General features: G+C 43.1%; 1 protein-coding gene across 2 annotated transcripts in view; it reads left to right on the top strand.

The window, feature by feature from the left end:
- Window positions 1-3707: 3707 nt before the first annotated feature.
- ZDHHC9 (zDHHC palmitoyltransferase 9) overlaps window positions 3708-25844 on the top strand; it is a 31601-nt gene continuing 9464 nt past the window's right edge. The window contains exons 1-5 of one of the 2 annotated variants that reach the window (XM_081808267.1): window positions 3708-3904; window positions 4251-4319; window positions 5502-5803; window positions 16168-16328; window positions 20823-20981. In XM_081808267.1, coding sequence (XP_081664393.1) covers window positions 5637-5803; window positions 16168-16328; window positions 20823-20981 — 487 coding nt within the window. In that variant the 5' untranslated portion in view covers window positions 3708-3904; window positions 4251-4319; window positions 5502-5636. The remainder of the gene's footprint in view (window positions 3905-4250; window positions 4320-5501; window positions 5804-16167; window positions 16329-20822; window positions 20982-25844) is intronic. The other variant, XM_081808268.1, reaches the window with a different exon arrangement.

The following is a 25844-nucleotide window of genomic DNA, read 5'->3' on the forward strand; positions in this document are numbered from 1 at the left end:
GTTTATATTTTGGGCTACACAATCCCTTGAGGTCAGCTCCTGGAATGAGAAGACTGGGCAGAGTCAGAGACTAGGGCTGTGCCGGGTCAGTATCAGATGCTCTCACTTGGATATCAAGTTTAGACCATAATCTAGGAACCTCATTTACATAAAGCACCTAAATTAATCCCTGGCTCAGGAGATTCTTAATAAGTTGTCTTTATTGGTGAGAGAGTAGCCTTAGGGCTAGTGTTGAGGGTTCAAGCCCAGCACCTAAAACCATTCAGGCTGGAGTCAGAAATCCACAGTCTAGAGATGAAACAAAATTGAGAACCAGCAGGAGCAGACAGGTATCAGAGGTGGGAACAGAGGCTAGGTTTGAGTTCAGTTGCATTGTAATATCACCTTCCCTGCCACCCTAGGCATTTTTTATTGGGCTTTCTGTATGTTTAGCTTTTGCACAGTGGCATCTTAAAGGTGTCTTTCAGTCTCTGACAGGAGCCAACAATCCCAGCACAGTGCTGTGAATACGGGAGGTATATAATGAAAGAGAGTCCACTGATCTCTCTCCTGTCGAAATGGATAACGTGGCAGCAGTGTTGGGGATTCACTTGAGCCGATGGTGCTAGAGAACAGCCATCTGGCTAGAGCAAGATTACTGCCCAAGCTTTTCCTCATCAGGGAGTGGGGTGCCTGGGATTGGGACACCAAGAGGTCAGGCAGATAAGGATTAACTTCAGGGACAAATTTAGAGGCTCTGAAAACATGGGGGCACATGGATGACACAGGTTCAACAAAGTGAAGAATGGGTTTCCTTCTTACCTTTCTACCCCTAGTCAGCAGCATAGATAAAGGAGGGAGGCGGGCCATGTTTGTTACATATAGACGTTCATCATAACATATAGCATTGATTGTGTTTCTCTTATATGCCAGACATTTCCTGCACATTATCTCTAATCTCCCTTATAACTCTATGAAGTAGGTATTAGCTCTATTTTACAGAAGTTTATATAAGCTACTGAGGGCCAGGATTTGAATCCAGGTCTATTTGGCCATAAAGCTTTTGTGCCTTCTGCTATACACACCATTCTGCCTCTTCTATGTCAGTCATAGCAGCCCCGACCTCAGCGAAGTAGTTGCTGCCTAAGAACTAGTTGGTTATGTGTGGGCAGGGTGTCCCATGGTTCTTTCCTTTGCTCATCAATTCATTATACAAGTAAGTATTTATTTATGGCCAGAGAGTTGGGAGAGGAGTGCAGGTCAGGTAGGTGGTGTGGGAAGGGACACGTGTGTGGGGGGAGGGCAAGGGGACATGGGAGGGTTGAAACTTGAGAAAAAAGAGCAAAAGAAAGGGGTCATCATGAGCTGGAATGCAGTATGGGGGCTGATTTTGGGGGTCTGTTCGTGCATGCAGTACTAAATGGGTCTTTGGGTGTTTGCAGAAGAAATACCTGGAGCAACACTAGCAGGCAAGCTGCAGCCCACTGGAAGCCCTCAGGCCCGCACTTTATACTGACACATCCACAAACACACACTCACAGGGGAGCCATAAATATGGAGACAGATATCTTTAAACAGGCACACCAAAATGTATACTGCACAATGGAAGCCAATTGCAATGGTTTTTCTAGTGCTCATCTTGTGACTGTTAACTCCCCTTCAAGGGAACCAAAGCTCATATGGATACGTAAAGTCTGGGAGGTTTGTTGAGAGGAGAAGGAAAGAGAAGAGAAAAAAGAAACAATCTCATTTTATAGTCACAATTTAGTTGTGTGTGTGCATTAAGACTTCCAGGATTATATGAAATGATGTAACTATAGAGAAGGAACTGCTATGGAATGTTTGTCCATATAAACCTTACTTATGTTTCTTTTAGTGGTAAACACTAGTAATAACAGATAGTAATAAAACAAGCCTGACCTACACAGCCACTTAATCCCAGAGGGATGTGACCCAGAGCAGGGTGGGGCAGAGCCCAGGAATGTGTTGCTGTGACACATTGATTCCAGGACTCCCTGGGCTTCACCTGCGCCTGAGATATGCACAAAGTATGTTTGGAAGCTGCAGAGATTTATTTGTGACTGCTCCACAGTCAGGGGGATGGCAGCTAGGGTAAGCATGCTATTCATAAGGGCATCTAGTGTACACAGGCTTGAGAATCCAGGGGTCTGATGGGGCTGAGGGAAGTTCCTCTCCCTTCCATACCAAGCGTGCGCAATACCAGCACCCTCCAGGATTCAAAGGGGGAGAATTGGAGACAATGATACTGATCATACAGTTTATAGGGAATAGAGCAATGATTATAATCAGCATGAGTGCTAAGGAACAATAGAAGCTTTATAAAGACATACTTTACCCTACAAATTAATTATAACACATCTCTCTCATAAGAGAATTACCTAGTGATTTTTTAATCCTTTTAAATTTTTGATTGAAGGGTGGTGCCATGAAAGTGTCAAATGTAATTATCATTAAATAGCTTTTTTTTTAATATCACGTGGGACCCAAATACTGTAAAGGAGAAATAGTTCCTGACCATGTACGTGGTCCTTCAACTAACACACGCAAGAGCTGCCTTGGGAAGAGCTTTGGCAGTCTCCTCTGTATTAATTGCAAATACTCTCACCCTAGAGAAACTTGATTCAAGTTCAGGAAAATAGCTAGCAACCTAGGCACTGTCCCCAACAGTGTGACGGGTAAGGAGAGGCCACCCTCAGCCCTTTCTCATATTTCCCCTTATATTTGGAAGCCAAGAGCGATACTAGTGGAAACAGACCTAATGTCTTTTAAAGTCCGCTGTATAATATTCATGCCCTGATTCTCAACTGTTTTTCCCACTCCAGTCTCAAACTTCTTCTAAAGGATGCGGCTCACTCTGGATCAGTAGCAGTGGCTCATTGTGGCAGTAGCTGCAGAGGGGGGAGGCAGAAGGAAAGAATCAATGTGGTTGGTGGGTGGGGATTCTGCCTTGGATCCCCGCCCCCCTCCAATTATCATAAGCTCTCCAAAGCGAACAGTAATTTACAACCTTCTTGGCAATCCTACTTCATTTCCTACCTGGAAGAATTTAAGTCCTGTCAGTAGAGTTTCTCTAACTTCATACAGTCAATTACTTGTTTTCGGTACTGCAAAATGATTCTACGTTCCTGGGGACAGCTATCCCTTTCAAGTTTCTTTTTATGTTTGTTTGTTTTGTTGCAGAAGCCTTAGAGATGCAGGCCAGGGTGACTGGGACAGAGGTGAGGTCCCTAACTAATGAATGGGACTTGGGAGGCAGAGGACTTGTTTTTATGCTGAAAAAGAGTAAAATCCGGAGTAGCGGTTGATTTCATGCACGTACGGCCGAAGAGGCCCAGGGCGGACCTAGTATGGGGTGAGCACCCGGATCTGTGAGCCAGTGTTGCTTCAGCGTCTCACCCTGTGTGTGAGAGGAGGCTGGTAGCCCTCCTTGTCCCATCAGCACTACCCTTCACTTCCGTCTCTGCATAACTATATCAGTAGAAAGCGACACTTCCCACAGTGGCGCTCGGACCCCAAAGGGAGGCTGGCAGTGGCTTGGCAGGTGGGCACGAAGCCGGGAGATGGGTGGGGGAGTGGGGCGGAGGCAGCGTCGAGTGGCGTTTGGGATAGCCAATGGTAGTTCGGGGCAGGGGAGGCAGGGGCGGAGGCGCCGAGGCCGACCAGCCAATGGCGGGCGAGCAACTACTGGAACGACCTGGTGACGTGAGGAGCGTTCCATTCGGCCAGCGGTGGGCGGTTGCCACAGCTGGTTTAGGGCCCCGACCATTGGGGCCCCTTGTCAGGAGGAGGCAGCCTCCGGGCTGGGGAGGAGAAGTCGCTGCCACCCGTGGCAGCTGACGCGTTCCCCTGGGACGGTGCACTTCCTGCCCTCAGTTCCCGGCCGAGTTCGGTCTCCCGGGTTCAGGTAACGAGGGGTGGGGGTTGGGGTCTCTTGGGCTCGGCCGCATGGTGGGCTGCCAACCCCTCCGCTGCGCCCGGCCGCGCGGACATAGGCACCCGCCCTTCTCAGCGGGGCTGCCGCCGAGCCCCTGACCGCGGGTGACTACACGTGGCGGGGCGTGTGTGAGTGTGTACGAGCGTGTGGAGGTGGCGCGCGTCCCAACCTTCCTGGGGCGGTGGTCGGCTGCGTGGCGGAGGCAGGGCTGGCCTCCCGAGGCCGCGCCCGCCGCCTGCCCAGGACTCGGGCCTCCGGTCCCCGGCTGGTGGGCCGGTCGCTGGCTCTCGACCGATTTTGATCTTTGTTCTCCCAGGGCCCGGCTCCCCTTCCTGGTCTCTCTTCTCCCGCTGGGCCGGTTTATCTGGAGGAGATTATTTTCCAGGTTAGTTTTACACAAAGGAAGTGTTCTCTGCACCTCTGGTGCTCCCTCCCTTTGGCCAAGCCTTCTTGCTTTCTCATTTCCCTGCTCATCTCCTGGTTTCTATTTGGACCCTTGCCCTCTCCAGCCCGGAATGATTTCGGGTTGGTTGTTTCTCATCAGTCAGGCAGCCTGCAGCTTCCACCTCATTCTTGCCAGCGTGGGGCATGTGGTGTCAGTAAACAGAAGCCACAGCACCACACCTGAGAGGAGAAGGGTGGCAGTGGTTGAGAAAGGCTGGGCCTGGGGGTTCAGGATGCCAAGTAGAGATGGCAGTTATGAAATGTCCCAGAAAGCAAGCACCTTTATGACTTTTCTTAGCTGCTGCCATGTCCACCCACCCCCACCCGCAACCATTCCAGAACCTCTCCTGCTTAAGTCAGCCTTTCACCTACAGATCTGTGATGTGGTTTCATTAAGATTCCCACAAATGTTAGGCTAGACTGGCAAGATTGGTTCATTTCCCGAACTCAGGAAGTTACAGAGGGTTTGATTAGGGGAAATCTGTTTTGAGTAAATACAACCTGGGTATGTGTACAGAGTGTCCAGAACCTCCTAGCCCTGCCAGAGGGTGACTTGTTCCCGGGTGTGATTCATATTTGAGTGGCTAATTGAAGAAAGAAGGTGAAGTGGAGGAGGGGAGGGAATGGCTCCTTAAGGACAGAAACTCTACTATTGTTTTTAGAGTCCTCTTACTGATGATTATAGAACAGTGTGGTATACTGGAAAGTGCCCTGGACTGGAAGTCAGCAGATGTGTTTTCTTGGCTTAGCTTTGCAGCTGTGTGACCCTGGACAAGTTATTTCCTCTCTTTGGTCTTAACTTTACTCATTTCCAAAACAAAGTAATTGGGGTTATCACCCATAAAATCCCTTCTAGTTCCAAGGTTCTATGATGATCAAATGAACAGTATTATATTGGAAGCATAGGGATTTATTTAAGAAGATATGCTAGCTCCCTTCCTTTTTTTTGGGAACCTTTAACCTTTTCTCCTTTTAGGGGACAAACAGATTGGAAATAAACTTTTCCCGCTTCCCTACCCTTACCCCTTCAGGCAGTGCTCATCTTTCCACCTCTGGGAAAGGAGGATTGAACTGCATTTTCTTGTTCCTGCCTCATTTTTTTTCCTTTTGTGCTTTTTCTTAGGGCTAGAAATTGGACTTTTGATGATGTTTGACCCCGCGGCAGCAATAGAAGGCATCGTGATTTCAAAGCTGGGCTCAGCTTCTGTTTCTTCCCTCTTGTAATCACAAAGCTCATTTTGGACCAGGAATTCCAATCATGTCTGTGATGGTGGTGAGAAAGAAGGTGACACGGAAATGGGAGAAACTCCCAGGCAGGAACACCTTCTGCTGTGATGGGCGAGTCATGATGGCCCGGCAAAAGGGCATCTTCTATTTGACCCTCTTCCTCATCCTGGGGACATGTACACTCTTCTTCGCCTTCGAGTGAGTTTCCATTGAGTAGAGTTACCTGATTATGGTTACTTTGGGTCTAGAGGAAGAACCGTCTTTCTGGGAAGTTTGTGGATGGTCCTTGGATGGCACTATCCTCTTGAGCAATGTCCTTAGATCATGCCAACCGAATTCATTTCTTTGTGCTTTTAGCAGAGTACCTGCTTCCTAAAAAGGCCAAGACCTTTGACCCCAATTTTATAGCACTGATTTGGCGTTACCCTTGGCACACTTGGGAAATAAAGGAATTTGTCTTTGTTATTCACCTCTCTTTTTCAGTGGTCTCCTTAGTTGCTTAGTGGCAGACTCCCTCTTCCCCACCCCTTTTGGGCCTAGGGGCAGCCCTCATGGTCATAACTCGATACCACAAAACTCACCTATTCTGTTATTCTGGGTCCTATTTCCTTAGGGCTCAGCTGTCTGCTAGCGATTAAATTGAAAAGCCATCAGAATTGGGGACCTACAGATCAGTTCCAGCCTCAACTGTGCCACAAACTAGCCGCATGTGTGGTACATATGTGCTTATTAAATGTGAGTTTCACTCAGGATCACTCAACATAAACAATTCTGTATTCTGTGTGTGCCTCATACCAGCCTTGGAGTTATTTTTTTCTGCCATGTAATAGCTAGTACTAGAGCCACTGTTTGAATCCTGTATAGGTCACTGCTCTAGGGAGGTGGCCAGTTGGATTCTAGGGTACTATGGCATGACTGCTGGGTGTGCTGAGAATACTGTATACTCTAGGGATGGAAGCAATGCTAATTGGTTTAGGATTATTATGAGGAGGGCTCTGAGGAGCCAAGAGGTGTGTGTGTAGACTGGGAGCCACACCTGATATGAGCCTGCTATAGTTCATATACTAGAATGACCTGAAAATGGAGCTCCCATGCTGGGGTGTGGCCATGGGAGGGAGGAGGGGGCTCCTTGGCCAGCCTCTGTGGGTAATTAAAATGAGCTCTGGTCTCTTGGAGCTCATTTTTGCCCTTCTTTTGTAAGGGCTCCAGGCTTTCCCAGTGCATCAGGAGTGATTTTTCAGGCTGCTTTGCCAGACTTTTTGATGGTTGAAGCTGGCTTGAATAACAGCAGGGGGAGGAGGGGGCAGTTTATAACAGGGCTAGGAAAGGAAGGTCAGAGAGGCTCTTTGTCAAAGGCACTTTTGCTGCTGCTGTTGCTGCTGACTTTGTGAAGTATTTGGCAAAGTCGGTTGGTGATGGCTTCTTAGCTGCTTTCCAGTCTGAGGTTTATGGTGGAGCGTGTTATGTGTGTACTTGTGTGTGGTACAAGTGAGCATGTGCGGTCAGGCAGGCGTATGTGTAACATTAAAACAAAATGTTTCCCCTCTCACCCTTCTCTCCAAGTTGTTTGTTTTTTTCTCTTTATTCCTGCCTTGCTGCTTTTTGGAAGTACAGAGCTGAACTCTGCTCTCTATCATTCTCCCTCTCTTTCCATCCTCCTGCTGCTGAATCACTAGCTCTTTCTGCCACCACACCCTTCCATCTTAGAGTTAAATTTTTGTGGTTGGAGCCATTTGAAACAGAGATGAGATTTGTTTTCAGGCCCTGAGTGAGCTGGTAATTCTGGGTCCGGGAAACCTCTGGTCCAGGGGAACTTGAAATTTGGAGCTATTGGCGCTTGGCCCTTTTTGTATCTGGGAGCCAGACAGAGTCTGATTTGGATCTGTCCCACTTAGGCCCCAGAAGCCTCTGAACAAAACTGCCTGTGGGATGAAGCTTATAATTAGCCAAGTTACTGTTTGACGGAGGCAGGTTGAGTTTTCTACCAAGATGACTTTTTTTCCCAAGTTATTTCTTGTGCTTTGCCCTCAGATATGAAGGGTAAGGTTGTCTGTGAACTGCCTTGAGTTCCAGCTATCTGTGTGATAGAGTAAATATTTTTTTAAAGATTTTATTTATTTATTTGAGAGAGAGAGAGAAAGCAAGCAAGCCAGGAGCAGAGGGAGAGGGACAAGCAGACTCTGGGCTGAGCGCGGAGCCCAATGCAGGGCTCCATCCCACAACCCTGAGATCATGACCTGAGCTGAAATCAAGAGTCCAACGTTTAACCAACTGAGCCACCCAGATAGAGTAAATATGTTTGTGGGTAGGGCTGGGGGGAGGGAAAAGGGAGAGGAGAAGGGAGAAAGAAGTTAACGTGTGAGCGAAGGAGTGGAATGGGAAAGCATAAAGCTGACCAAAGGGGAGAGGACCCTGGTGATGAATCGTTTTACTGAGAGTGGTGGAATCTGTTTGTACACATGTGCACGTGTTTGTGTGTGTGTGTGTGTGTGTGTCACATACAGACACACAGACACTCTAGGTGGTGGCTGCCTTATGCCTAGCTAATGACAGGCTGTACAAAGGACACTAGCATACCTCTGAGGCATGCAATCGCTTTCTGGTCGACCTTTTCCTTTGGAGTATATAATTCACTACCAACCACACAGTGGGGGATAGGATTTGGGGGGCAGAATATGGGCCCCTTTGTTAGCATTAGAATTTAGGGAGACCTCAGGAAATCAGCTGATCTAGTCCCCTGCCTTCAGGCAGGTGAGGGCATCTGAACCACCAGTGACAGAGGACTATTTTCATCCTCAAATTGTCGAGGAGTGTCGATTCCACATCCTCTGGCCGCTGCATTTTTGCCTTAGGGAAGTCTAGATCTTGCTGCACATCTGGACCTGCATTTTTGTAATAGGGTCTTGCCTGCAGCAGGTGCTTAGGAACAAGTGCAAGTTGATTTATAGCTGCCCATTGCACAGCCTTGGGTCAGCCAGATGGCTGGGGAAATCTGGTCAGGCATGTGGGCACCCCTTGATGAAAAACATGCAGTATTAGTAGTGCCAGTGGATATCTTTTTATTTTGGGATTTTGCCTTTACACGTTTAGACTTCTCAAAGGAGGGACCTGTAATTTTCAGTGGACAGACAGTATAGGTTGAATATATAAAATGAAAGAAGGTTGTCCATCTAGGAGCTAGCTAGCTCTGTATTGTTAGAAGTGTTTCCAGAGATACTCGGTGGCCATCTCCCAGGGCTGCTGTCACAAAGTAGATTCCTGCCTGGGATGGGAAATTGGGCTAGATTATCACTAAGCCTCCTGCAAGTCTGAGAGTCTGAAATTCTGTGTAACTGTTGTGTTTGTCTGGAAGATTAAAATATACACACTGAAAAGGAATGGTTGGATTACCAGTAGGTAGCTGTATTTAAATATATTTCATATTTAAATGTAACTGTAACTATGGTAAACGTATTGACTTTAAAAGCAGAGTGAAAATTGTGCAGTGCTTAAAAAAAGGATTTCCTAATTTATTTTTAGGGTGAGGTATTTAGGAAATGTGAGTGGATATGCCAGTTTCAGCTTTGACCACATGAACCATTCTCCTTCTTTTCTGCCCAAACCCTGTCTAGCTTGTCTGAACAAGTAGCCACCAGCTTGGCCGGTAATGTCAGGACATTATAGTGGAATGGCACTGACAACTGTGAGGTGTCCAGCTACTCAAAGACTATTGTGGTGTTTAGTTAAATTCAACTTCCTGATAAAGCTTGGAGGAAGGACCAAGTGCACTGTCTTCTGGAATTGGCTTCCTAGCTGTCTCTTTTAACTTTATGACCAGATTACAGGTGGGGTCAAGGTACCCAGACTTCTCTTGTGACAAGAATGACTGTGTGACTCTTGACCCCTGAAGTAGAAGCACTTTGCTTCTACGATCAGCACTTATGCCTCATCGTGCTGTATGTAGAGGAAATTGTATCAAGGCACTATTGAACCCTGTTGGACTGACCCTTGCAGGTGCTTTTGATATGTAGAGGAGTCATTGAATTGGATGAACTGAAAAAAGCTTTGTAGTGCTGCTTCATAATTGACCCACTTCTAGTCTATGCAAATTCTACCTCTCTTTCAAGTCCCTTCTTGAGTCTTCCTTCATGAAGCCTTTCCAGTAATTTCTGCATTTGTAGGACTAATTGTACATACTGCTCATTTAACACATCATCATATGACATTTCTTAGATTTCTAAATTCTATGATTATTACACTTTGAGCTCTTTCAATGTCAGGGACTATCTCCTATGTCTGTATAGCCCCCCACGGTGCCTTCCACCAGACCCTATGTAGAGTAGGTGGTCAATAAAGGTGACTGAATTAATACATTCTGGATACACTTAAAATATAACAGTATTGACTCACAGAATCATAGAATGGTAGAACTGGAAGGGGTCTTGGAGACTATCGCTATCCTTTTGCAGGTAAGGAAATCAGGCCCACAGAAGAGAGGTCCCTTTATTGAGATCAGTCAGCCAGCCAATGCCTCTATATGACACTACCTTTCATCTCATTGTTATCTTTTGACTATGGAATCCTGAAGACATTCAGATTTACTAAAGTGTACATAGTGCCAAATGCTAGACTAGCATATTCTGGGTTCTTCCTAGCTAGTAATTGTGTTACCTAGTGGCATCTAGGTTATTTGGGCCTCCCCAGCTCATGCTCCTAGGAAGTGAAGGTGTCTTTGTAGAAAACTAATAGCATTCTGGCATAGCATTCTGGTAGTCTTGCAAGAACAGAGAAGCCTATGTTTAGTGTGAACCTAGAAAGGAAGTTTTGTGGGTTAGGGGGGATCATCACCTCTGTGGCTACTCATAGTCCCTGATGCCCGAATGAGGATGGCTTGGAGAAAAATTAAGCAATGTGTTCTCCCTACCTCATTACCATGTGGGTGATCCTGATGAGAGGGGCATGATGTCCCTGCAGAGAGATGGAAGAGAAAAAGCAATATGACAACACAAAGTTACCAGGTTGAGGGAACACAGAGCTATGTAGACCAAAACCAAACTGACATGGCAGAATATTTGTGTCTATAATTCCAAGGTCCAGGTTCCTGAAGTTACTTACATGAGATTGGGAGGAGGAAAAAGTGGCTTTATCATGATCTCTAACCAAGAGAACATTCTCTGGAAAATTCTTCTATGGAGGTTCTGTCTTGTGCTTTACCTAGCCCAAGATTCTGTCTAAGACTTGGTCAACCAAATGGCAGTTTTAGAAAGTCATAGTTGCCTCTCTGATACCAATCTGTTAAGGTACGTAGCTAAGTTCAACTTCCTGATAAAGCACATTCCCTGGAGAAGGGTTGGGTTGTGTCTCCTGAACAGTATGCTTTCCTTTCTTTGCAGTTCCATCATTCAGAATTTATTTGTATATTTTCAGCCTCTACTACCTTTTGTGGTGATGAGTTTCACACTGTCAATCTCTACTGAATGCATCTCCCATCTTTTTTTTTAAATATTTATTTATTTATTTGAGAGAGAGAGAGAGACAATGAGGAGAATGAGCAGGAGGGGCAGAGGGAGAGAGAATCTCAAGCGGACTCCATGCTGAGTGCAGAGCCGGATGCGGGGCTCCATCCCAGGACCCTGAGATCGTGACCTGAGTTGAAACCAAGAGCTGGACGCTTAACTCACTGCGCCACTAGGCGCCCCTCCCATCTTTTGAGAATGAGTCTCAATTGAGTATAGTGATCTTCTATTTTGGGAAAAGTGAGCACAAAGAACAGGGATTTCCCCCAGCATGCTGACATCAGTTGAGATGTTTATTGAGGGAAAGAAGAGACCTCCTAAATCTTCTTCCTCAGAGACACCTGAGCTGGTATTGTGTTTAAGAACAAAGGAGGTACCTTATGCCTTTTGCAATAGCAAGAAGCTAGTGAATTCAGGGTAATTAGGGGGATATTTCTGGAATGGTGCAATGAGAAGGCAAGAACCTTATGATGATGATTAGATAAAGCCAGTTAATGGAGGGCCTTGGAATACTGGCTTGTGGGGTTTGGGGATTAATATAATAAGCAGCAGGGAATTGTTCTAAATTTTTGAGCAGGAGTATATTATATTTGAAATTTGTTATTTGTTGTATTTGAAATTTGTTATTTTTGTTATAATCGAAATGTGAAATTTGCTATTATCACTGCGATTTAGCAACTACTTAGCAGGTTTGCCTGGCTAGAGATTTTGGCCCTCCTCAGTGAGAAGATGGCTCATTGCCTCAGAATTGAAGATGTCCCTGTTTGGTTAATTTTCCCCATTGCTACTGGAGCAAAACAGCCTTATGCATCTTCCTCTGACCTTCACATAGCAGTCAATCTAGAGGCTGATTTTAAATTATGTTTTTAGTGTCCAAGGAAACTTTTTCCCTATCAGCAGACTCTTGAGTGTCATCAGAAGACCCTTGAGCCAGTCTTATAGGTGATTCTACATGTTTACTATGCTTTAGAAGTAGGTAGTGTGTAAGAGAACAGACAACCGTCCATATCAGTGAGGACTTATAGCAAAGGCTTATTACTATTATGTGAGACAAGGGCCATCATGGGACTCTAACCTTGGACCCTTTCTGCTGTTCCAAGCACAGCTTTTCCTTAAAGGCACCCTTAACAGCTGCTATGGGAGTGGTTTTAAGCAGCCACCAACTTCCCAAGAGAGCTCTTCTCTGACCACTTACAGTCCTTAGAGTCTGAATCACCATCCTAACACTTGGTTATTGGTCTTATCTTATTCTTTAGCTGTTTCATATGTTAGTTATGTTTTTCCCAACAAAATTAAATCCTATTTTCTCTTGTTCTTCATTTGTTAGACACATAAATACTTGTTGGCTGATTGATTGCACTGAGCTATTAGGGAGACTTAGAGGTAGAGTATTGTTTAGAACACCAATCCATGCTCCCAGTCTGTGAGGCAGAGCTCTGCTATGGAATCTGTCTGGTTTCTTACCAGATCCACTCATGAATCTCTTGAGTTTTTTCATGTCAGTTGAAGTCTGTGTCATTATCATTGTCCCGCCAATGAACTAGCGTGCTAGGAATGGGGGATGGGACATGACACACCAGCCCAGCCTGGCACTGCTGGTTACTGCTAGACAGTACCACCATGTGGCCCATGGGACATGTGGAAGTCCAGTCATGTAGCCCAGCTATGGAAGCCTGAGGCCAAACAAGAAGTTGGTAGAAGGTGGCTTAAAATAATATTTCTTCAGGTGGCGTAAAGGAAGATAGTGGGGACATGGTTGCGTTTATAAAATTCACAAGGGAGAAAAGCGACTTCTAAACCCTTTGGAAGGGGGAAAGCCTCTTAGTACTCTGAAGACAAAAGAGAGTTCTGTTTCAAGAAGTGTATGAATATCATTATTCCAAGAAGTAATATAAATGGAAAATACTAGGGGATTTCAAAAACAGTTAGCTTATATTCATGGATGACAGATCCAGTCCTCCAGTAGGATGAATTAGTGATTTAGGATACTCCTGACTTTTCAGATTGATATTGGGAATTGCCACCCAATTTTCACATACCCTATTCCTGTCAGAGACAGATCTCTAGCTTGCTGCAATTACGGGATTAACTTAAGGGGGTATTTTTAAAAAATATTTTATTAAATTATTTGAGAGAGAGAGCAGGAGCAGTGGGGAAAGGAAGAAGCAGGCTCCTCGCCCCTGAGCAGGGAGCTGGACGTGGGGCTCGATCCCAGAACCCTGGAATCATGACCTGAGCCGAAGGCAGACAACCAACTGAGCCACCCAGGTGCCCCCTAAGGGGGTATTTTTGATCATAACTATTAAAGACAGACATGATAGGCTGTAGTTAACAGCAGTCTTAGCTACTGGCTCTCTGTTTCCTCTTACTTGGAGTGGAAAGGCCTGCTGGTCCCACATCTGCCTTCCCAGCCACACCCACTCGCTAGTGACAACTGGCTGCCAATAGCCTCATCTCTGGAGAACAATACAATGAGCCTATTGTGTACTTGTTGACATACAGAGTGGATTGTTTTAGCAGGTGCAGAAGATAGTCCGTGTAGAGATTACAGAGACCTTTATCCTTGATGGCGTAGCATAATTCAAATCTAAGTTGTCCTTTGTCTGGTTAACAAGCAGGTGTTGGAATGAGACTTAGTTAATCTCAGGTCCTTCATGCATGGGGGCAACATTGATCTTGTGTGTGTGTGTGTGTGCGTGCACGCGTGTGTGTGCGCGCACGCGTGTGTGTGTGTACGAGGGAGAGAGATTGTTTTATTTTCTCTATATCTTTTTCCTGTAATAAAATGATTTAAAATCCCTTCGGTGGCCAATCAGATAGCTCTGATTTTTCTATTCATTGGAGACTGTACACCCAGAGCAGTTTGGGTCCTAGAGAAATTATTTGTTTGTTTTCAAAGAGTGATCTTAGAAATGGGCAGTGACTAGAAAGATGGCTATTTTCTGTTAGTGTGGTAATTTTACTTGGCTTGCTTGTGAAACAGTCTTATGTTTCTCCTGTGTCCTTTGGGTCCCTGATTAGGCGGAGGTGACTTTTGTTTCCAAATTCACTTCTTGATTATCTGTACTACTGAAGGTGGAACATGGAAAAGAAGGTAATCCACAAGCTGGTGATATGCAAGGGCCTTAATTACCCTGTACGTAGTCAGATCCTTCAGTTCTTCAAATTATACCCCCTACCCTTAGCTTTTAGGGGAAGGAAGTAAATCATACAAAATCAGTCTATGACCAAGGATTTTGTTAAAAACAAACGAGCAGGCAAGCAAACAAAAAGCCACAAAATCATTTTGCAAGTTCACTACATATGTTCACCTTCTGCTGACAAACTGCTCAGCCTAATATTATAGTTGGTTTGCACCTGCCGCCCCCCCCCACCCGCAGTCATGTGTGTGGCAGGGAGACAGGGGGAGGATCTCATGTGGATTGTTCCAAAACTACAGTGAATGTACAACCTGGGGTTAAATGTTCACTCAGAGTGGACAGCAGCTTGCTTAATCCCCATGCCAACGAGGTAAGCCTTTTTCCTCAGATTACTTTCTCCGCTCTCCCTCTGGTCCTTGCTCATCCACTTAGAATCTGCCTCCAAGAGAAGATCTCTGTATTGAAGGAAAAAATGTGCCTCAGGAGGAAGAGAATAAAAATAGGTCAGTGATAACTCTCACCACACATTCCTATTTATTTGGTTTGAAATTCAATTGAGTGCCACAAGTATTTGTTGATAGCTTCTTTGTTCCCATACTTGTATTAAGCTCTGGGAGATATAGAACTACGATGGTAATGTTAAGAGCTGACATTTACTTAACGTTTACTATGTGTCAGGTGCAGTTCTAAGCACTTTATTTATATTCATGCATTTGATCCACACAATAACCCTATGTAGTACTATTATTATCCTCATTTCACAGCTAAGGAGACTGAAGTTAATTAATTCACCCAAGGAGGAGCTGGTAGAGCCAGAATTCAAACCCAAACATTCCCACTTCAAAAAGACAAGGTTCTTGCTCTTCTGAAGTCCAGCTGGGGGAGATGAGGTCAACATAGTGAAAACCAGCTAGGAAACAATACAAGGCTCTGGCAGTGAGGATGACAGTGGTAGAGAAGGGAGAGATTAGTGCAGCTTAGGATAGGCCTCTCAGAAGAGGCAAGACTTCTCTAAATCCCAGAGTCTTCAGCTATCAAATGGGTATAATAGACTCTACCTTCTAGATTTAGTGTGAGACTTGAATGAGATAATGCATATAAAGGGCTTAGTGCAATGCCTGGCATATGCTGAGTGCTCATTAAATTGTCGTGATGATGACAACGATGGCATTGATGTCTCTGGGACCTGAAAGATGAGTAGAGTTGGGATATCCAGAGAGGAAGAGGGATGGCCTTCCAGGTGAATTATGAGGAAAGAGGAGGGGCAAACATGATGTTGGGAAGAGGTGCTGAGGAGATACAATTTTCTTATTCCTTTGCCTAAGGTCACTAAGTACCTACTAGTAGAGCTAATTGAGGAGAGAAGAGGATGGATGTTGCAAAGTCAGTCAGCAGCTGTGAAGCTTTTTCATTGGCCTTGAAGCATGCCAGACGTACTGTCTGACGCTGGGACCCTGCTTCATGGATGGCCCTCATCTTTTCTTCCTCCTCCTTGAGCTCAGGCCTAATGCCAGATGAGTGGTTATGAAAAACTCTAGACATTCCCAGAGTGAGAACAGCCTGTGGTACTTACAAGTCCAGGCTCAGTTGCTTCCCTGACCTTAGTAGGTGTGAGCCTTTCCCAAGGCACAGAGAGAATGTGGTTCTCAACAGGCTGACAGGAGGAACTGGATTTGGTGATGGAGAGGCCCCTTGAGACTGTCTTCTGTAGGTTATAGGTGGCATCAATTAGATAAGTGTTGAGCTCCTACTATGTGCAGAACCATATATTAGGAGTTATGGGTAGTTCAAGAGAAGAAAACCAACATGGTCCCTTCCCTCAAGGTACTGCTGATTTTATTGTGGAGACCGGATCCACATGCCGGTAACAGTTTGTGATCAATGTAGGGTAGGTATAACTAAATGTTCAATCACCTACTTTCTTCAGATGTCGCTACCTGGCTGTCCAGCTGTCTCCTGCCATCCCTGTGTTTGCTGCCATGCTCTTCCTTTTCTCCATGGCTACACTGTTGAGGACCAGCTTCAGTGACCCTGGAGTGATCCCTCGGGCCCTACCAGATGAAGCAGCTTTCATAGAAATGGAGATAGGTGAGTGTTCTAACCAGCTGGCAAGATGCTGTGCAGTGGGTGACTTTAATCACTAAGGGAATGGAATCCTAATAGTAGTTGGAGATTAAGAATCATTTCTAGCCTTTTCCCTCTAAGATCCTGAATCTGAGATCATGACCACCCTATGATTTTGGTAAGGCAGGTTTAGCAAGATTTGAAAGCCATATGCTTCATTCTTCCTTGCGTTGGGTTGTGTTTCAGGAGGGGTTTGTTACCAAGGTCTTGCTGCACTGTTCCCAAGAGGATGGGATTTTTTTACTTTTGAGGGGTCATGAACTCATTTGGTTCTTTTTTTTTTTTTTGGATGAAAGCTATAAGCCTTCTTTTCATAAAAATATTCTTTTTTTTTTTTTTTTAAAGATTTTATTTATTTATTTGAGAGAGAGAGAATGAGAGAGAGCACATGAGAGAGGGGAGGGTCAGAGGGAGAAGCAGACTCCCTGCCGAGCAGGAAGCCCGATGCGGGACTCCATCCAGGGACTCCAGAATCATGACCTGAGCCGAAGGCAGTCGCTTAACCAACTGAGCCACCCAGGTTGCCCAAAAATATTCTTATATGTTTGCATATATGTATAATTTCAGATGTAATTTCAGGGATTCATAGATCTTTTGAAGCACATTCATGAGCCCCACCAAGAATTCCTGCTTTAAGGCAATACATAAGGTGAGAGGAGACAGCCATGGTGCCAGGAACCATTGAGAATTCTAGGAAGGTAAAGGAGGGTAAAGGAAGCAGTTACAGGCTCATTACAGTGCAGTTTTCAGCTCAGGGTAGGTCTCTTTGGGACAGAGATAAAGTGGTACACTAGCCAGGAGCCAGGGTGGCTCCACAAATTGAAGCAGAAGATCCCAGGGCTAGAGGAGGGAATATCCTAGGAGCTCACACTGGGAAAGAAGGCCATGATACCAGTGCTAGCGGGGACTGGGAGCCCCTCAGACCCCATAGCAGTGCCTGCCGAAATTGTTTGCAAGTCCAGTACCCAAGTAGCTTGAGTCAGCATCCAAGCCAGATAGATTAGAAGAAAGGGGCCCAGAACTTGTAAGACTAAAAGCTATGCCCATGGACCACCAATCTATAGTTAGCCTTTAAACTGTTAGGGTGTTTGTTTGTTTGTTTATTTTAATATTATTTAATTAAAAACACACAAACATATTAAAGTTATAATAGGTAGTATATTACATTTATATTTTTTGAGAGAATTTACATTTGTATAATATTATCTGCCTATCCAAGAAAATACTGTGTCTTTATTTTCAGATTGAATTTTATGCCCTTGAATAAAATTTTTATAGTTTTAGAATCTAGTTTCTCTGTTTCTCATATTGAGTTTATTCCTAATGTTTATATGCATGCTATCATCAATGAAATATTTTCTCCCATTTCCATTTGATGTTTTTTCCTCCAGTTTTATCAAGATATAATTGACACAACATTGTGTAAGTTTAAAGTATACAATGTGTTGATTTGATACTCCTTTAGAGTGGTTTGAAAGCTTCCAAGCTTTTGTATTTCTTTTGTTTATTTTAGTTGCATTTCCCTCTAGCTTCTCAGCGAATTTCTTTTTGAAGAGTTCCAGCCTGTTTTAGTTGCACTAGGGGGACATAGGTTTGTGCACGTCTGAGCTTGAACTACTTAGGGATGGGGTGAGAGTGGGAATAGTGGGGAGAAAGCAGAGGCTGGGTGTGCTGGTGCAGCTGGAGTTCAGGGGAGACCTGGTAAAGCTGAGATAGGAGCAAGATAGGAGGGAGAGTTGTGTGTGCCATCTTTTCTCCATCTCGATTATTCTTTTATCATCCTCTTTCCATTCACATATGGAGAAACTGAAGGTCAAGGCAGTGCCTTGACTTGTCTCTGGCATCTAGCAGCAGGTGTTAGCAAGGTTAGTTCTGTTTTGCCAGATCACTGGGCCTGGAGCCCAGGCTTGAGCTGTCACATTGAGACCTCTCCTTTTAGCATGTTTCTCTCCTTAGAAGAATGCATTCTTGTGTTCATTCGTATGTTTATGTTAGCAAGTTTTTGTTACATCCCTGTGCTGGGTATGCTGTGTGCGTGGGGGCTGGGGGACGGGCAGAAGACGACACTGTGATTCCCTTGCATCATAGTGCCTCATGGGGAGGATAAACCATGAACTCTATCTCACGGGTGCCCTCATGTAAAGCCCATGCAAAGGAATATTAAGGTGGCATGCTGGTACTTATATCATTCTCTAATGAATAGCTATCCCCATCCTTTTAAGACTTGTGGCACACTGTTATTGTTTGATTTCACAGCATCCACCCCACTCTGCAAAAAAAGGAAAAAAGTTCCATATGGCAGATATTTTTAAAATCAAAGTGAATTGAAAAATTATTCTGTTTTTAGAATTATCCTGCACATCTAGGGTGCAACGAGACAGGCATTCTCATATGCTGCAGATGGATGGGCGTGCAAATTGATACAATCTGTCTGGGAAGCATTTTGACAATAAGCAATATGGGCTTTAAGGATTCATACCCTTTGATCCAGTAATTCCACTTTGCTTAGAGTTTAGTTAAAGGAAATAATCAGAGTTATACAAATTACTGTAGAAGGATTTTCAGCACGTCATTTTTTTCTTTTTCCTTTTTTTCTTTTTAATATGGGCCTAGCTATTTTAATGCCAGCAACTTCATATATTACTGCTCAGACTTCAACATGCTTTTCTTTTTTTCTTTCTGTTTGAGAAATTAATTTTAATGCATGTATATATTCTTTTTTTAAAAAGATTTTATTTATTTGAGAGAGAGAGCAAGAGAATGGGGGGAGGGGCTGAGGGAGAGGGAGAGAATCTCAAGCAGACTCTAAGTGAGCCTGGAGCCCCACTCTTGGGGTTCAATCTCACTACCCTGAGATCATGACCTGAGTTGACACCAAGAGTAGGACGCTCAACCGACTGAGCCACCCAGGTGCCCCAACAAATGTATTTATTCTTGAGGAGGGGAGGTGGAAATTGGGATTGGGGTGGTGATCAGAGGGGATTTAAGCTTTATCTGGAATATTTTAAGTTTTTTCATGCAACACCATTTAAATAGTAAAAACCCAGAGGCCACTTAAATGCCCTACAGTATGGAATGGTTAAATAAATTATGGTATGTGCATATGAGGGAATATTATATTGCCAATATTAATATTTTTGGAAGAGAAATTAACAACCATGGAAAAATGTTCACCATATAGTGTTAAGTGAAAAATACAGGGTACAAAATTATATTTATAATATGATCTCAAGTTTTTAAAAATCACGAATGTTTATTTACCTGTTAAGGAAATACACCAAAATGCATGGATATTCCTGAATTGAGAGACTGTCGGTGATTTTTATTTTTTCTTATATATATCTTCTGTTTTTTCCAAACTTTTTACAATAAGCATGCATTACTCTTATTTTTAAATGATTATTATTTTTTAAAATATTTTATTTATTCATTTGAGACACAGATACAGAGAGAGAGAGAGAGCATGAGCAGTGGGAGAGGCAGAGGAAGAGGGAGAAGCAGACTCCCCGCTGAGCCAGGAGCCCGATGTGGGGCTCGATCCCAGGACACTGGGATCATGACCTGAGCTGAAGGCAGACGCTTAACCATCTGAGCCACCCAGGCGCCCCGAAATGATTATTTTTCTGATTCTAAGTATTACCAGTCTTTTTTTCATGCATATATTTTATTTTTGCAAGATAGAATGTACACTAGTTGCTTTCTAGTGTACACTTTCATTGTGCAATATATTGTGACTGTTGTCCTGAGTCTTCATTCACTTGTCTATATCATTTTAAATGGTTGCATAATATTCCATCCTATGCATGTATCATAATTTACTTAACCAACCCCCTATTGTGACACTGAGGTTATTTTCAGGTTTTCACTATTAAAAGGGACTCTGTGACAAATATCCTTGTGTTAACATCTTTTTTGTAACTCTTTGTAATTTTGTTAAATTCTTAGAAATAGAATTGCAGGGTCAAAAAATATATGCCTTTAAAGTTTTGGGAGCCACTGCTTTATTGCTTACTGATAATGTATAAAAATACCTTCTTCCCGTCCTTGCCAACACTGGGTATTTTTATTCTTTTTAGTATTTGTTAATATAGTAGGAGGTAACAGTATCTTTGTGTTGATTTTTATGTCTTTGATTCTTAGTGAATTTGAATGTTTTCATTTCATATATTTATATATTTTTTAGCCATTTTTATTTCTTTTATGAATGTTTTTCTTTGTAATCTGCCAAAAAATGTGAAGAAACCTTTTTTCACATTTGCACAAAAGAATTGCATGGCATTCAGCAGAATTTGACACGACACTCTTTGATGTTGAGAGTGCCCTCAGGCAATGCTAGTCTGGAGAAAACAGTGGGCCTAGGGAACTGGTGATTGCTCCCACTGCTTTTGGAGAAGTGGTGAGACTTTGGGGCTCAAATAATGGCTGGCAGTGATATTAACTGTCTTTACTGATCTACAGAAGCTACCAATGGTGCAGTGCCCCAGGGCCAGCGACCGCCTCCTCGTATCAAGAATTTCCAGATCAACAACCAGATTGTGAAGCTGAAATACTGTTATACCTGCAAGATCTTTCGGCCTCCCCGGGCCTCCCATTGCAGCATCTGTGACAACTGTGTGGGTGAGTAAAACCAAAGGGGCTCTGTCTGGGGGGTAAGGCTGAGCTGAAGGAGAGGGTCAGGGTTATTTTTCTAGGGAAAAATCAGTAGGGGTGGGAAGATAGGTTTCTATAGGAAATAAGCTAGATTTAGTTAGGAAACTTTAGATAGGAAACATGCTTCTGAACAACTGTAAATCAACTGTACTTCTGTAGTAGATCAAATCATAATTTTTTTTAAAAGATTTTATTTATTTATTTGAGAGAGAGAGAATGAGAGACAGAGAGCACGAGAGGGAAGAGGGCAGAGGGAGAAGCAGACCCCCTGCTGAGCAGGGAGCCTGATGCGGGACTCGATCCCGGGACTCCAGGATCATGACCTGAGCCGAAGGCAGTCGCCTAACCAACTGAGCCACCCAGGCGCCCCAGATCAAATCATAATTTAAATATCCTCTAGTCTAAAATTTATTTAAAAAAACCTTTTTGGTAAATGGGGAAGTAAACTTTACCTGTTTTTCAAATCTGGATTTGTTTCAAGTGGAGCCCACCTTACGTAGGGGGAGGAGAACTCTAGTCCACTGGAGGGCAGCATCGGGGAAGGAAGGGATATGTAAGAAGTAGTGTTACCAAAGAAGAAAGTTGCTAGCATTTATTGAGTTCCTACTATATCCCAGGCACTGTGCTAAGTGCTTTCCCTTTCTCTCATTTAAGACTCGTAAGAACCCCATGCGATAGGTATTACCCCCTTTTTACAGATGAGGAAATAGGTGAAGCACCTTTATGCAGGTTCATGTAATTAATGTGAGATGAAACTGGAGCAGGTCTGATTCCAAAACTGTCACTTCATCTTTCTCTACTGATGCTGCAAGGGTGGCAGGTGTGCATAATACATGGGTCTGTGCTTCTATCTGGGTATATGTGGCTTAATTGTAATCACTGCCTAGTGTGTGCTGAACCCTGGGAAAGATCAGAAACAGGCAGTAAATATGTCTGTTGATAGGCATATATGTGCAACTCCTTACTTTACCAATAAGCATACTTCCTTTTTTAAAGATTTAATTTTCTTATTTGAGAGAGAGAGCTCGAGTGCACATGCGTGCAGGGTAGGGGGATGTGGGGGAGGAGCAGAGTTGGGGGTGGGGAGAGGAATAAACAGACTCTGCACTGAGCACAGAGCCCAGCACAGGGTTCGGGACTCGATCCCAGGACCCTGAGATCATGACCTGCGCCAAAACCAAGAGTCAGACGCTTAACTGACTGAGCCACCCAGGCTCCCCAAGCATACTTCTAGCACTCTTTGTATATGCCGTGGAACATGCCTGACTGACTACATTGCTTTCTTCTTATTAGCCAATTCTTTAGGCAAATGTTGGGAAGATAAAGCTTACTTTATATGGTAAAAATCTGTATGTAGATAGGACTTTTATAAATTAAAACTAATTTTTTTTATTTTTTAAAATATTTTATTTATTTATTTGACAGAGAGAGACACAGCAAGACAGGGAACACAAGCAGGGGGAGTGGGAGAGGGAGAAACAGGCTTCCCGCTGAGCAGGGAGCCTGATGTGGGCCTCAATCCCAGAATCCCAGGATCATGACCTGGGCCAAAGGCAGACGCTTAACGACTGAGCCACCCAGGCACCCCAAAACTTGTTTTAAATTAGCTAGGAAACTTGATATTTCAAGAAGGTCTGATATGAAGGTTTTCATAAAGAATTCCCTCTCCTTATTAATATTCTTAAATATAAAGAACTCATGCAATTTGATTTTTTTAAAAGATTTTATTTATTTATTTGATAGAGAGACATAGTGAAGAGGGAACACAAGCAGGGGGAGTGGGAGAGGGAGAAGCAGGCTTCCTGCTGAGCAGGGAGCCCGATGTGGGGCTCGATCCCAGGACCCTAGGATCATGACCTGAGCCGAAGGCAGATGCTTAACGACTGAGCCACCCAGGCACCCCTGATTTTTAAAAAGAAGCATTAACATTCCAGTAGAAATATGGACAGTTCGTAAAACAGGAAATGTAATTAACTAGTTAACATGAAAAAGGGTCATCCCTACTAAACATCAAAGAAATAAAAATTAAAACGGGATCTTTTTAAATTTAGAACATTAGCAAATAAAACCTGATAATGCTTAGTCCTACCGTGACAGGAGTGTAAATTGGAACAAACTTTTTGGAAGACAACCTGGTGAGATTCATAAAAGCTTTATAATATGTATACCCTTTGATGCCAGTGATTCCCTTTCTAGGAATCTATCCTAAGAAAATAATCAGGGATGTGGTAAAAGAGTTAGGTATGGAAATATTTACCTCAGGATTATTATAATGATGAAAAATTGGATAAACCTAATTGTCCACCTGTAGATAAGTGGTCAAATAAATTGTGGGACATTCATGCAATAGACTTATGGGAAAAGCTCAAATCAGAAAGCTAAATGAAATAAAATAGGAGATAGGCTATATATAGTGTGTGATCTTAGTTACACATTTGAAAAAATACATGTAAAGATATATGCAAGGTAACACACCAAGATGCTTATGCTTGTAGTTTATTATCTATAGGTTGTGGGATTATGAGTGATTTTGCTTCCTTCATTTTTCTTCTTTCTTTTTTTCAAGTTTTCTACGATGAGCATGTATTAATTATATTATCAGAAAAAGTGTGATTTAAAATACAGTAGGGGTGCCTGTGGCTCAGTCAGTTAAGCATCCAACTCTTGATTTTGGCTCAGGTCATGATCTCAGGATCGTGAGGTCAAGCTCTGTGTAGGGCTCCGTGCTCAGCATGGAGTCTGCTTGAGATTCTCTCTCTTCCTCTCCCTCGGACCTTCCCCCCACTCTCTTTCTCTTTAAAATAAATAAAATCTTAAAAAAATAAAAATAAAATACAGTAAAAATATATCTGTGTAAATCTACAGTTTCCAATGTTTTTATGTGGCAGGTTTGCTTAAAGAGTAACTCTCCATTTTCCTGGTGTCTCATCATCATCTTCTTCCTATAAGGATACCATCTGACAGGATTAGGGCCCTACCCTTATGACCTCATTTAACCTTAGTTACCTCCTTAGAAACCCTGTCTCCAAATATAGTCACATTGGGGGTTAGAGCTTCAACATATAAATTTGGGGGGGGACACAATTCTGTCCATAACAATACCAAAAAGAATTGAAAATAGATAGTCAAACATTTTTGTATGTCAGTGTGCATGGCAGTATTGTTCACAGTAGCCAAAAGATGGAAACAACCCAAGTATCCATCAACAGATGAATGGATAAACAAAATGTGGTATATCCGTACAATGGAATATTATTCAGCCATAAGGAGGAATGAAGTGCTGATATATGCTACAATGTGGATGAATCTTGGAAACATTATGCTAAATGAAAGAAGCCAGACAGAAAAAGTCAAATATTGTATGATTCCACTTACATGATATATCTAGAATAGGCATAGAGACAGAAAGATTAGAGGTTACCAGGGTCTGGGGGAAGGGGAAAGTGGAGAGTTACTTTTTAATGGGTACAGAGCTTCTCTTTGGAGGTGGTGAAAATTTTTGGAAATAGGTAATGGTGATGGTTGCACAACATTGTGAATGTAATTAATGCCACTAAATTTTACACTTAAAATGAATATTCAAATTGCATGTTATATATTTTACCACAATAAAAACTCTAATAAAAAATTACTGAATTTAGGGGCACCTGGGTGGCTCAGTCGTTAAGCGTCTGCCTTCGGCTCAGGTCATGATCCCAGGGTCCTGGGATCGAGTCCCACATCGGGCTCCCTGCTCCGCGGGAAGCCTGCTTCTCCCTCTCCCACTCCCCCTGCTTGTGTTCCCTCTCTCACTATGTCTCTCTCTGTCAAATAAATAAATAAAATCTTTAAAAAAAAATAAAAAAAAATTACTGAACTTAAATTTCTGTGCACATCTCTATTTCCTTATGAGAAATTACTGAAAATGGATTTATTTTGCCAAAGGGGTGTGAGCCTTATTATGGCTGTTGATACACACCGCCAAACTGCTTTTCAGAAAGGCTCTCTCAATTTATACTCCCACAAAGAGTATATTAGTGTCCATTTTAAGCTATTATCACCAGCACTGGATATTGTTTTTTTATATTCTTATTTTGATGGGCAAAAATTGTACTAGTATTGCACTGAATTATTAATGAATCTGAAAACATTTAAATATATGTTTATGTGGTATTTGTTAACTGTTTTGCCCTTTGACTATTTTCTTGAAGGAGTATTTGTAATTTGTTATTGATTTATAAGGATTTCTCATATACTAAGGTCTAAAATTTACATATATTTCTGTTGGTTTTTTCCTGTTTAATATTCTTTTATAGTATTTTTAATGTATTTAAGCTATTTTTTAAGGTTTATGGAGTCGAATATATTTTTCTTTAATATCTGTGTTTTCTTTCATTACTTTTATGGTTACTTAGAAAATACTTGTCTATACAGTGGATAAATGTTCATCCATTCTTTTTTTTTAAAGACTTATTTATTTACTTTAGAGAGAGCGAGCAGGAGCAGGAGGGGCAGAGGGAGAGAATCTCAAGCAGACTCCGCACTGAGTGCGGAACCTGACTCGAGGCTTGATCTCACGACCCTGAGATCACGACCTGAGCCAAAACCAAGAGTTGGCCCTCAACTGGCTATGCCACCCAGGCACCCCTCATCTATTCTTTATAATTATTTTATGGTTATATTTTGTTTTTACATTGATTTTTTAATTTTTTTAGAGAGGTAGAGAGAAGGGGGGGAAGAGGGGCAGAGGGAGAGGGAGAGAGAGAATCTTAAGCAGGCTCCATGCCCAGCTCAGAGCCCAGTGTAGGACTGGATCTCACAACCCTGAGATCATGACCTGAGTGGAAATCA

Source organism: Leptonychotes weddellii, chromosome X (assembly GCF_054177405.1).
Source record: "Leptonychotes weddellii isolate Sample4059 chromosome X, ASM5417740v2, whole genome shotgun sequence".
NCBI classification, from domain to species: Eukaryota; Metazoa; Chordata; class Mammalia; order Carnivora; family Phocidae; genus Leptonychotes; species Leptonychotes weddellii.